This window comes from Squalius cephalus (genome assembly GCF_949319135.1).
Source record: "Squalius cephalus genome assembly, chromosome: 12".
Taxonomy (NCBI): Eukaryota; Metazoa; Chordata; class Actinopteri; order Cypriniformes; family Leuciscidae; genus Squalius; species Squalius cephalus.
The window spans coordinates 9,429,038-9,441,896 of record NC_137133.1 but is presented as its reverse complement, the minus strand read 5'-3'; the positions used below and the strand labels follow the sequence as shown (position 1 = coordinate 9,441,896).

Here is a 12,859-nt window from a genome sequence, read left to right as displayed (position 1 = left end):
ATTTCAAGTATGTTAAGAGTCTCAAAAGCATAAAAAAAAAAATATTAAAGTTTGAAGCGTTGCCATGGCAACATTATTAAAGATATCAAAAATCCTTTCACAGGTCTACATCTGCCGTGTGTTTACATTAAACACAAAAAGTTTGAAGCAAATTGGGTAAAAATAAGAGGGTGATTTTAAAGCATTTTGAAAGGGACACACTTCCTGCTGCCAGTTGATGGCGCTATAACTTTGACTCACAATAGTCACATCCATGTGATCGGCCTCTTACAACGAACACACTGCTGAAGTTTCATCAAGATCAGTTAATGTATGCAGAAGTTATAACACACTTCCTGTTTCCATTATTCGCCATAAATTCGTTTCCTCGCCACGGCCAAACCGTTCGAGATATTAAAAATCCGTCCGCAATTTAGCATCCTCAATGCCTTGACTTCATGCTGACCGAGTTTGGAGGCGAATGGATGAATTCTCTAGGAGGAGTACATTAAATTCCACAGCATGCGTTTCCAAACAACCCATAATAGCTGACTTCCTGTTGGTCTGGCGTAAAACTTAGAGCACGAAAGTTGTTCGGCCCGATGAGATCTATATGTGTACCGAGTTTCATATTATTACATGCAAGCGTGTCTGATTTATGGACAAGTGTTCGGATCCCGTTCCAGGGGGCGCTGTCGAGGCCCCCTGCCACGCCCGGGTACCAGCTTCAGCCCGGCCCTGATGGCCGCGGGTTCTGACCTGTGTGCAAAATTTCAAGAGTTTTCGAGCATGTTAAGGGCCCCAAAAGTGCCCGAAAGGTTGACAAAATAATAATAATAATAATAATAATAATAATAATAATAATAATCCTACCGAAAACAATAGGGCCTTCGCCCTTTCAGGGCTTGGGCCCTAATAATAAGAAGAACTGTTTCTTGAGCAGCATATCAGCAAATTAGAATGATTTCTGAAGGATCACGTGAGACTTAAGACTGGAATAATGATGCTGAAAATTCAGCTTTGCCATCACAGGAATAAATTATATTTTAAAATATACCAAAAGAGAAAAGTCATTTTAAATTGTAATAATATTTCACAATATTCCTGTTTTTACTGTATTTTTCATTAAGTAAATGCACTCTTGGTGAGCATAAGAGACATATAAAAAAAAAAAAATGTAACCCTCAGGTGCTCCTCATTTGGCTGTATCTCTTGATATCTTCCCGGTCAAAAGTGACCGGACACTTAAAAATTAAACTTCCTCCACCCCAGTAAAACCAATGCAATTTTTTTTGTTCAATAATATTTTTTTTCTTTTGTATTTTGAGAGGATTTGATGGTTCTTAACTTTCTTTTAAAATATTTTTTCAATTAATGCAGTATTTCAGATTAATATAGAGACTAAGCCTTTTAAATCCAATTTTTGAAGTCAGATTAGCGCCATCTGTTGATAGAAAATAAAATAAAACATGTCGTTCCATTGTGTTACCACTAGATGCCTGTATAGCTCTCTATGGAGAGTTATTTTTGGGCAAAATTACTTACTTTTAAGATGTGGATTTGAATGTATTTCTTAGAAATTCTCAAATAATACTTTTTGTCAAGGTTTATAAAAATAAAAAATAAAAATAAAAATAAAATAAAAAATAAAAATAAAAATATATTTTGATGTGAAGTAAACAATTCAATAAAGAATTGTACAAAAATAAACAGTAATAAATAAATAAACAAATGAATGAATGAATGAATGAATGAATGAATGAATGAATGAATGAATATAAATAAATTATAATAAATTATGTTATGTTTTTCACTATTGATGTTTTAGAGTTTCACCCCTTCAATTGCTAAGCACTTTTTTCTGCATCGTGGCCGATTTGTAGAGAATTTTTGTGTTTTTGTCGATTTCCCATTCATTTCCTATGGTCGGTCATTTTTGACCGAAGTGCAAAAGTGTGACTTTTTTTTCATGACCACTTAGCCTGCTCGAATCATGCCCTCAATTATTTTGTGTTCACATTCCTAATGCCATAAAAGTCACCAAATTTCGTAACATTCCGATGAAGCTGTGATTTTTAAAAATTCAAAACAGATTATTTTTTTATCACAATTCATTGGTGTGTGTGTGTGTGTGTGTATATATAAGTGTGTTTGTATGTGTTTTGCAATCTTGATGTTTAAGAGTGTCACCCCTTCATTGTTGAGCACTTTTTTTCTGCATCGTGGCCGATTTGTAAATTGTACACACAAAAATTCTCAGAATTTTGGTGTTTTTATCAATTTCCCATTAATTTCCTCTGATCGGTCATTTTTGACCGAAGAGCACAAAAGGGACTATTTTTTTTACGACCACTTAGCCTGCTCGAATCATGCCCTCAATATTTTTTTGTGTTCACATTCCTAATGTCATAAAAAACATTCCGATTAAGCTGTGATTTTTAAAAATTAAAATTTTGACCGAAGAGCACCTGAGGGTTAAAAAAATCTTACAAACAATAAACTTTTGAATAATACTGTCTATATTTAAATTTTCTACTCCATAGGGGTCAAATGTTTGTCTCTGGATGTTACCGTCATCAGCCAGATGCTGTAGCCAATCACACGAGGAGTCATTCCGCTCCTCCAGCCTATAGCGTTCAGCCCAGCGGAACAGGTCTCTTAGGGTAATGTACCCATGTTTCCCAGCAAACACACTGGATCCTCTACGTAAAGACTAACACAAATACCACCATATCAAAAAATATAATCATACATTTTTCAAAATTGAATCTTATACGCTGATACAACAAAATGAGATGCACACCTGCAAGTTCTGCATGACTTTGATGAGCTTAGAGCAGTAGGAAGGGGGAAGACTGCAGCGCTTATGGAGAATGTTCTCCAGCTCCGAACTGGGCAGCTCATCAAAATGCAGCTCCACAAAACGGTTCCTGAATGCTCGGGACAGAACCTACACAAAATGAAAGACACGCTTAGTGCATTCATTTTCATGAGCCCTTCCTGGAGTAGGGACATCAGAACCAAAACACCACCACCTCCCACCCATCTAAAAATTAGTTCCCACATGGCACTACTGTTGCAGATTACAGTTTACAATTGGCCAAGAAGGCAAGCTTTCTTGACACACAGGTGGTAGTTTTTAAAACGTATTGAAGAAACCTTTCTGCCCCCGTAGAGCCCAGGAGGATTCTGGGTGGCAAAGAGCATGAATCTGGGGTGGGCTTTGACCACTTCCTGTGTCTCGGCGATGAAGAGCTCCCGGTTGTCATCCAGCAATCTATTCAGAGCCTCGAGGACATCAGTAGGGGCAAGGTTCAATTCATCTAGAATAATCCAATAACCTTTTCGCATGGCATCGATCAGCACGCCTTCAGGGGAAAAAAACATGTATATGTTTCCATGAAACCTTGACATAAACATAAACAGGGTCAATCGAACATTGAACTACACACAAAGAGAGACAACAATTTAAGATTACCATCTGATATGGCAGTGAATGCTTAGAATTCATTAATATCATTGACATAAATCATGGGTCTTCAATCACTTCAGCCTAAGGATGGAGCAGGGACCCAGAGTGTTTCATTTTAAACCTGGCCTAATAACATGCATTTAGCACCATATTCATGTATTTACATATGTATTACATAAATAAGGATTATTTAATAGCTTTGCAATCGAAGCATATACAATTCATATACTCTAACAAATTCATATACTCTACATACATTCCATCCTAATGTGCACTAAAAGATCTTTACCTTCTGTGAAGACAAGTTTGCCATGCTCATCGGAGGAGTAGCAGCCGATGTACTCCTGGATATCTGTGTGCTCATGGTTATTGATTCGCACACACTGGTTTCCTGTGGAAGCTGAAAGCCATTTTATCAGACTCGTCTTTCCTACAGACGTTTCCCCCTGAATGAGCACTGGATGGATGCTAATACAGAAACAACACACAAGAACAGAGGAAAGACTTGTAAAGGCAAAATTGCAAGACTCTAAGATATTAAAATGATTCCTAGTATGTAATGAATATGAAAAGAACTAACAGGACTGACTTAAGATGGATATAGGGAAAGTAGCCATATAAATATATATATAGAGCCCAGTAGGTGTGAGTGGCAAAAAGTATAAATCTCTGCATCTATAAAGAGGTGATTTCGGGACTTTATGGGCATCAGCCTTTTCACATCAGATTACATATACATACATACACATATATCTATATATCTATATATATATCTATATCTATATATCTATATCTATATATCTATATCTATCTATCTATATCTATCTATCTATATCTATCTATCTATATCTATCTATCTATCTATATCTATCTATATCTATCTATATCTATCTATCTATATCTATCTATCTATCTATCTATCTATCTATATCTATCTATCTATCTATCTATCTATATCTATCTATATCTATCTATCTATCTATATCTATCTATCTATATCTATCTATCTATATCTATCTATCTATATCTATATATAGATATATTTATATATATATAAATAAAAGAACATCACACATGTGACAAAAACCTTGCCTAATTTCTGGAAACAGCCACCAAGTCACCAAAATGACATAAAAGATACATAAATGAAATAAATGTACTGTTTGTTACATAATTCCCAATTATTTATTTCCATTATTTCTCGATTTCTATTTGTACAGGCTTTATATTTTTATTTCAATGTTGTAATTAGCAATTCATTTAATTTTACCTGTGAAGCAGATTTGTTATGTGGCAGCATTAATTTAAGTTTCTTAAGTCATCTAACATTTTTCTAATGGCACAGAAGACAGCATTTTATCTTTTTTACTAAGTAATCAAACCACTCCCATAATAGCTCTTACCTTTCAAATTAATGTATGACATTGTACTAACTAAATCCTTCAATGAGTAAAACTTGCTGTGTCTATATTATGATAGACTACACAACATTATAATATTATTTTCTAATTATTTTTTTAACTATTATTATTATTTTTCAATTATTATTGTTTCTGGTTCATAAGGTACTCTTGCAAGAGAGTAGAAAGTACTTTACACCTCCGCTTAAAATGCAATCTAGGATGTTTGGGGGGTGGGGGGGGGAAGGCTGTTATAGTAAAAATAGAAGCAAGGAAAATGTAACTTTCATGGTTTTACTGTATGTTGCTTTACTCCTTCAATAAAAAAAAAAAGCAATCTATTCCTGTTTACATGAAATAAGCCTGCTCCCGAGCAGGTTTAAGCTTATGAACCTGTTGCTATGACAGCAACTACGGGATGATCTTCGTAGAACCTAACAATCCTGTATCGTGTCAAATCGTCAATAGTAAAATCCAGATAACTGAGTAATCCAAATACGAAGAATGAGCCCCAGGTCAAATGTCTCCGACCAATGGCACCAAAACAGACAAACAAATCAATCGCTATCACCATTACTACCCAAAAAACTAAAAGCGAATCAAGTCGCTTACGATAGTTATGCACCATCCCACAAATGAACAGAGAAACACTGCATACATAATATGTATCGACAGGGGGATTGATCTACGGAACGTCACAGGGGACATATTAGGGGTGGGGTTTCCTACCCGGCGGCCACCACCCGTGCCAGATCTTTTAGGTTGAGCTTGACGGAGGGCGTGAGGATGTAAGTGGGGTCCACAGAAGCCTCCATGTCACCCCGACTCAGCCAGTACTCCTCTATCTGTACACACACACGGTCCTTTGGCTGAGGGATTGACTGAAGAAAGAGAAGAAGATCATTTTCTAACACTTCTGGCAAAGAACATCTCTAACTATTTCACAGACTATCCATTCAAACAAATATTAGGATGGATCAAAGTGTCTCATTAAAGCTCTGAAATGATTACCTGTTTCAGACATTTCACATTTCCTCCAAGTATGTACTGACACACCAGTTTCTGCACAACAGGGTGAGAGCTGCGATCCAGCTGAGTGAGAAAACTCAGGCAGAAACCCTGCAGAAGATATTAAACATCTCCATAAAATACTTTACTGTTTGTTTTAAATTTCTTTACACAGCACACACAAATAAAATAATTAAATACTGGCAATTTGTCCATGGTCCCAGACCAGTGGAGGGTCTATAGAAAGCTATAGAAAACTTGAAGCTTTACTAGAAGCTAATTTCTATTTAAATAACTACTGCGTATGCCCCAAACCGTCAAATGTAGAACAGTTTATCATATGATGATAGGTTTGAAACTCATTGCATTAACTCTAAATAAAACTGATCAATGCTGAGCCACAACTAGTGATGAGGGAAAAAAAAAATGGCATGAAGTCTTTAAGCATAAAACACCTGTTTATTAAAAAATGAACTAAATGAATGTTAAACCCACAACCAAGGATAATTAAAAAGCAACTTGCCTTAATAATGGAAACAAAATGTGAACTGGTGATAGAACTGAATGACACTTGAAGATTTGCATGAAAGAAATAAACCCACCAGCTAATTTAAGAGCACTTAAACTTAGTTAATTTGACTAACTTATGCTCCTATGAGAGCAAATGCAGACCAGGAGAGACTGGAAACCCATATGGTGTGGACAGATAAATAAATAAGCCAGTTTGTTGTGTGAACTCAAAAATACAGTGTGCTGTGTACAGTTTTTTATGATGTGGAAAACGCTGTGCCAATGAGTCTTTGACATCAAATCTAATCATCAAAGCGTGTTGTGACGAAGATTGCAAAAACTAGATTGCTCCGTTATAATAAATCAAGCTGTCTAGATTGCAAGCGAAGCAACATTGCACACTGCAGTGTTTACAGCATTATTCATTGATGGAAGAGTGACACAGCTAGTTTGTTGTGTCAAGCTGCTTACTTCTACAGTAGGAACACTGTAAAATATCCATGCTCAATGACTGTCAACTTCATGTCTTTACATGAATAATACATCACTTCAATATGGATACATGTAACACATTTTAACCTTATACTCGCTATGTTTCGGACTCAGGACAATTCAGTCAGGCAGAAACAGACAATCGTATTACCTCATAGAGGGATCGTTGGATATTGTAGCAGGGGTCAGAGGCCACGTACTTCAGAGCTCGGCACAGAGTACGCAAACTGTAGTGGGGCTTGTGGCCCGTACCGTCAACTAGCCGAGTGTTAGCCTCCTTACGAACAGCCAAATAAAAACTGGGAGAAAAAAGATGATGATTTTGTTTAAAAGAACAACACAGAAGTACAGCTTCTAACCAAAAGTTGCAACATGAGGGATGGACTCTGTATATGGCATTTTATGCTTTTTATCCTGACCAACGTACATTTGTTAAGTGAAAAAAGCAACAACATCTGTAACATGCTTAATATTATCAAAAAATGGGAATTTGTTCTAATAATGGTTGTTAGGTTGGCTAACAGGGTTCTTTTTCATACTACATTGTAAAAAAATATTTTTGAAGTTTCATTTTGTAAATGAAAAAAACAAAAGGTTATGGAGTATGCTTTACGAGAACATACTAATTTAGTCTTTCTACTTCAAAACTTCACTTTTAATTCATTGTTTTTCTTGCTGTTTTTCTTGTTATTATTCATGAAATCTACTAGCATTTACTGAGTGAGTATTGTTGCCAATTTTTTTTTAAAAATAAATCCTACTTTTTCATTGTATGGATCAAAAGGCAAAAAACTGTGTTATAGCTAGGAAAGACGTATTGTTGTTATATGAATGGTAATGGAGACCAACTGAAGAACTGTGCACAAACCTGATGATTCCCTGGATGATTCCTCTGGACAGGTTAAGGCCTTTGAGGTAGTCAGAGACCAGGATTCGTAAATCACTCTCACTCTCCAGCTCCTCCACATACAACTCTGTGAACCTGATACATAAACACAAAACCATGCGTTCCAAAAAAGTATTGAATGCTTCTATAAATTTTTTTATAAACATCACTGTATTACATCTGCAAACAAACCAAGGAGACATTTACAAAGTTATTTTAAGTGAATGCATGAAGCCAGTTCCCTTGGAGTTCATGCCCCTCTCACCTGTTTCTAATGCCCAGTGGCAAGTTCCTCTTGCCTACATCTGTGGCTGGGTTCATGCAGGCAAACAGACGGAAGTCTGGGTGACGAACCAGAGGCTCTACACAGAATGACATCATAAAAACAGTAAAATTACCTCAGAATATACATGACACAAAACCATTAATCAACTGCAACACTTATGGTAATGAATAGTAGTGTCAAGCCCATTTATATATTTCAAATACACTACAAGTCAAAAGTTTGGGGTCAGTAAGATAAATGTGACACCGAGGACTGGAGTAATGATGCTGAAAATGCAGCTTTGCCATCACAGGAATAGACTTCTTTCAAATACATTAAAAAGTTTTACAGCATTTTTAGCCAATTAAACTTGACTTTGTCCTATCAACCAATTACAACTAGCTGAAATATATCGCTCTATTGTATCCAAAGTGTTTCACAAACACCCTTACTACAACCCCCCCTAAAGCAGCCTGGGGTTAACCAAGACCACATATTTACCCTTTATACCATTGTCAAACATCTACAGCTTTAAAATAGCAATAATGAAATCCCAGATGAGCACTTTGCGCAGGACTCACCAGTGTCGCCTCGGTCCAGCAGCACTAGTGACCCGGCGCTGCCCTCCAGCAATCCACTCAGACACTCCAGTGTCTCTGCAGCAGCCAGATTAATCTCATCCAGCAACATCCATTCGCCTTTCTTCACAGCCTGGGCTAAAGTCCCCTGTGCAGACACACAGTCAGTCACAACATACAGGAGATAACAAGAAAGAGAAGAGAAAGGAAGAGGTGAAGACAAGTTGGGAGAAGAGTAGCAATTACCTCCACAAACGCAAAGACCAAAGCGGATTCACAGGCCCGAATCTGTTCCTGCGTCTGACTGAGTTTGAGGGCCAAAGCCTCCCACTGCTCCTGCAGCAAGGCAGCTATGAGAAAAACACAAAGAAAAAACAGAAAAAACACTGAAAAACATGCAGTAAAAAAACACTTTAAATGATTTATACCATGGTCTGTCTGAATACTTTATTATAATTAGCTGGAGACGTGTTCAGACCATGTAATGCACAGATAGTTCCAGTCAGTTTAATCACTGTTCTATATTAATGCACTGCTTTCATTGAAAACACACACACATTAAGGAGCACAGAAATTTTGCCAAAGCTGCCTCACAACTTTTATCAATAAAACAGCTACATTATATGAGGTGGTAACATCGCCGTTTTTTAAGTAATTAAACTCACAGCTTCACTGTTAGTAGAGACACAGCACAGATGCAGGTAATTCACACACCCACAATCCCTCTCTCTCGACAATTCAAATAAATGTAATCTTACCACATACTTTCTCTCTGTGTCGGATTTAAACAGTACAGAGGCTAGACCTAATGAGCCGTAACTGACGAAAATAACTCTCATTTTTACCCTTTCAGTCAAATTTTGTGTTGGATTTTCTGCATGACGGTTGGTTCTTTGCCTTATTGTCATGCATTAAAATCATGTATACACACCTAGCTGTGGATTATCCCTAACCAAACAACAACATAAGAGTTCTAGTTAATAAAGTCATGTAATAGATTTGAACCTTCAGTAATACCATTGGGTTTATCATGTAGTTCCTTGGTTAGTGCTGATTTGCAGACATGATCCATGAGCTTCAGAAGGTCCTGCCAGCGTTTGCCTCTGAAGCAGGTTTGGACGTGCCCCAGAAAGGTCAGGTTCTGTTTCCGTGAGTACGTCTGAGAGAAGAGGTCCTCAAACGCTTCCCGCAGGGGCAAAAGAATGAGCTTATGGTCCACTGGTTTATACCTGTAATCATCACAGATCAAGGTCAGCAATAAACCAACAGCTTCCACCACATTTGCACTGCACATATTTGTTTGAATCCTGAATCACTCTTGTCTACTCACCCTCCTAGTAGGTCAGCTGTGTCACTCTGTTGGTTCATGTTGACCACTCTCAGTCTGTGTCCTGTAAAAGTACAGCAGAACAGAGCAGGAAATGAGAAATTGTGCACAGCGTTAAACCTACTTGCTCAGTGTAGTTTAGGTGTGTTACCTGTCATTCCCGCCAGGTACTGCACAGTAGAGGTCTTCCCTGTGCCCGTCTCCCCCACCAACAGGACAGGCTCCCCTTTAGTGACACACACCGAGAGCTGCTCCAAAAGTACTGAGGATGGCCTTGTGGCAGCAAATGTTTGTCTGTCTCTGTGGGGCAGATACACGTCAAATATGTTGGCTACGGCTAGTGTTATTTTAGTATTATTTACTATTAGGGCTGTCAAACGATTAATCGCGATTAATCGCATCCAAAATAAAAGTTTGTTTTTACATAATATATGTGTGTGTACGGTGTATAATTATTTTCTATATATAAATACACACACATGCATGTATATATTTAAGAAATATTTGCATGTATATACTGTGTACGGTATATATATTTATATTATATATAATTTATATTATATATACATATTTTATATATAAATAACACATTTTTCTTAAATATATATGCATGTGTGTGTATTTATATTTAGAAAATAATTATACTCCATACACACACATATATTATGTAAACACAAACTTTTATTTTGGATGCGATTAATCGCGATTAATCGTTTGACAGCCCTATTTACTATATAATCGCCCAGCTCTAATCTGCAAAATGCCACTATAGGTCATGAAGATATTAAAAATATTATAAACATTAAAATCATATTTTTTTGTAAAGCTGCTTTGAAACAATGAGTATTGTGCAAAGCACTCTATAAATACATTTGACTACTTTATACACTATATATTTATCAGTGGTGTAAACTATTTGAATAAAATGTAATTAGTTACTGTACTTAAGTATCTTTTCTAGTATTCTAATATCAAAGATATTCGCAACTTTTTCTGCAGCAGTTTATATCTGCTAGAAAATAACCAATATTGTCATCTACAGGGCATTGAAGGTACTATATCTCGTGGTTTTTCCCTTACCCAAACTTTACGCGAATGCAAGTGAATTAGCAGGTAGTTGTGAATCGCTGGTATTTTATTATAAGATGAGGACATGGCTGTGACCGGTGATGAGGCCAAAGCCAAAACCTTTGACTACTTAATTTTACGAAACATTATTTTATTTATCCATCTCTTGGGTGTTGAGGACTAGTGCATCTCTGACCCTACATTCACAACGAGTAAAATACTTAAGCACTGTTAAAATCAGATACTCTAAGACTTTTACTCAAGTGGTATTGGAATTGGTGACTTTTAACTTGTAATGGAGTCATTTTCTCTGTACGGTACCTGTACTTTTACTGAAGTGTGGTTTTCAGGTACTGTTTACACCTGTGATATTTATATACTACTAATTTATATACTATTATAGTATTTTGTATTTGTTTTTATATTTTCACTTTTCATTTTAATTTTAGTTTAAGTTTTAGTAATTCAGTAATTGTCCTTTTTATTTTTTAATATTTCTATTTAGTTTTTTTTAGTACTTCCAACTGAATTTTTTTTCTGAGTTCTAACATTTCAATTTTTTTAAGTTCAAGTTTTTCCATCTAATAACAAAAACTGTTTTAAATAGTTTTGGTTTGTTAACAATACCAACACATACAACAACACATTTTAAAAGAAATTGTAAAACCTGTCAGTACAACACTGAGATCTCTCTGAGAAGATTTCCAATCATTCTAATAATCACTATCGTTAAATCAAAGTGTTCATAAGCATCATGACCAATGAAGGAATCCTGCAACATTTTCCTCTGGAATGCTCAAAGCTATTGTATTCCCTGTCTTAACCAGCACAGTTACCAATCAATGCCGTGTTGACTCAATTTTTCAGCAGGGTGCCTTCCACACAGGGGACAGCGTAGCACAGTGACACCATTTGTAACAGAGTAGATTGAAACAGGAAGTGCCAGACAGGGACTGGGAGACAGATTAATGGAGATGGCTAAGGTTACACTCTGATAATGCAATCTCACATGCTTAGCCACACCGCGTTGCTCTGCTTGCGGAGTAACATCGCACGGCCCACCGACACCTCCAACTCCGTCACAGTGATTGCGGGCAGGTACATCTGGCAAAAATGCAGGGCCTGAAATATAACATTGACAGTATTAGAGCAGGTTATTGAATATAAAGTGAAATATGATTTTACTTTGACTCCAAATATTATGAAGAAATATAACCAATGCACCATTACTGTAATATTGCTGTTTAACCAATGACTTTTCCAAGTCATTTATAAATGCATCCAACAAGGCAAGTTTTACTGTACACAAGTTCTCACAACAAGCAATATCCAAGATATGAAATAGTTTTAGAGCAACACAAAACTGGAAAAAAGTATATGAACTACAGCGATTTCTAGGATTTTTAGGATTTTACTTATTTCCATGAGTTTTCCAGACCTGGAAATCACACATGTAAATGTAAAAGCTCACAGGGAATTGCAAAACTCCCCATTATTTCCAGGTTTTCCATGGCCATGTAACAGTTTGTGTCACTAAAGTGATAACAGTGGTGCAGAGTCCTACCTTCTCTCTGGATATGTTGAGCTTGCTGCCGATTATCTCTGCCATCTTGAGTCTGCTCTCAGATTTGGAGAGCATGGCAGTGAAGCAGTCCAAAGCCTGAAGAAGAAAGAAAAAAACACCGTTTTAAGCTTATAACAGCACAGCTTTTTCAGTATTAGTGTTCTTGTTTTCTAAATATTTAAAATATATATTGTATATAAAACATTTTTTTATAATAATAATCCAACAGACTAGTGACAGATTAATGCTGGTAACTACAGCCACTCACCTCCAGAAACACATTCTGTGCTGTGGAAGAGCAAGAGCTGTC

General features: G+C 36.5%; 1 protein-coding gene across 1 annotated transcript in view; it reads right to left on the bottom strand.

The window, feature by feature from the left end:
- Positions 1–12,859, bottom strand: part of mdn1 (midasin AAA ATPase 1) — a 60,380-nt gene that overhangs the window by 41,714 nt on the left and 5,807 nt on the right. The window contains exons 11-27 of the mRNA XM_079888303.1: positions 12,818–12,859; positions 12,550–12,645; positions 11,995–12,107; positions 10,069–10,217; positions 9,921–9,981; positions 9,608–9,819; positions 8,837–8,940; positions 8,594–8,738; positions 8,013–8,109; positions 7,730–7,843; positions 7,013–7,160; positions 5,863–5,970; positions 5,581–5,732; positions 3,741–3,919; positions 3,139–3,347; positions 2,783–2,929; positions 2,551–2,692 (exon numbers count right to left, since the gene is read on the bottom strand). The exon at positions 12,818–12,859 is cut by the window's right edge and continues 40 nt beyond it. Coding sequence (XP_079744429.1) covers positions 2,551–2,692; positions 2,783–2,929; positions 3,139–3,347; positions 3,741–3,919; positions 5,581–5,732; positions 5,863–5,970; positions 7,013–7,160; positions 7,730–7,843; positions 8,013–8,109; positions 8,594–8,738; positions 8,837–8,940; positions 9,608–9,819; positions 9,921–9,981; positions 10,069–10,217; positions 11,995–12,107; positions 12,550–12,645; positions 12,818–12,859 — 2,218 coding nt within the window. The remainder of the gene's footprint in view (positions 1–2,550; positions 2,693–2,782; positions 2,930–3,138; positions 3,348–3,740; positions 3,920–5,580; positions 5,733–5,862; positions 5,971–7,012; positions 7,161–7,729; positions 7,844–8,012; positions 8,110–8,593; positions 8,739–8,836; positions 8,941–9,607; positions 9,820–9,920; positions 9,982–10,068; positions 10,218–11,994; positions 12,108–12,549; positions 12,646–12,817) is intronic.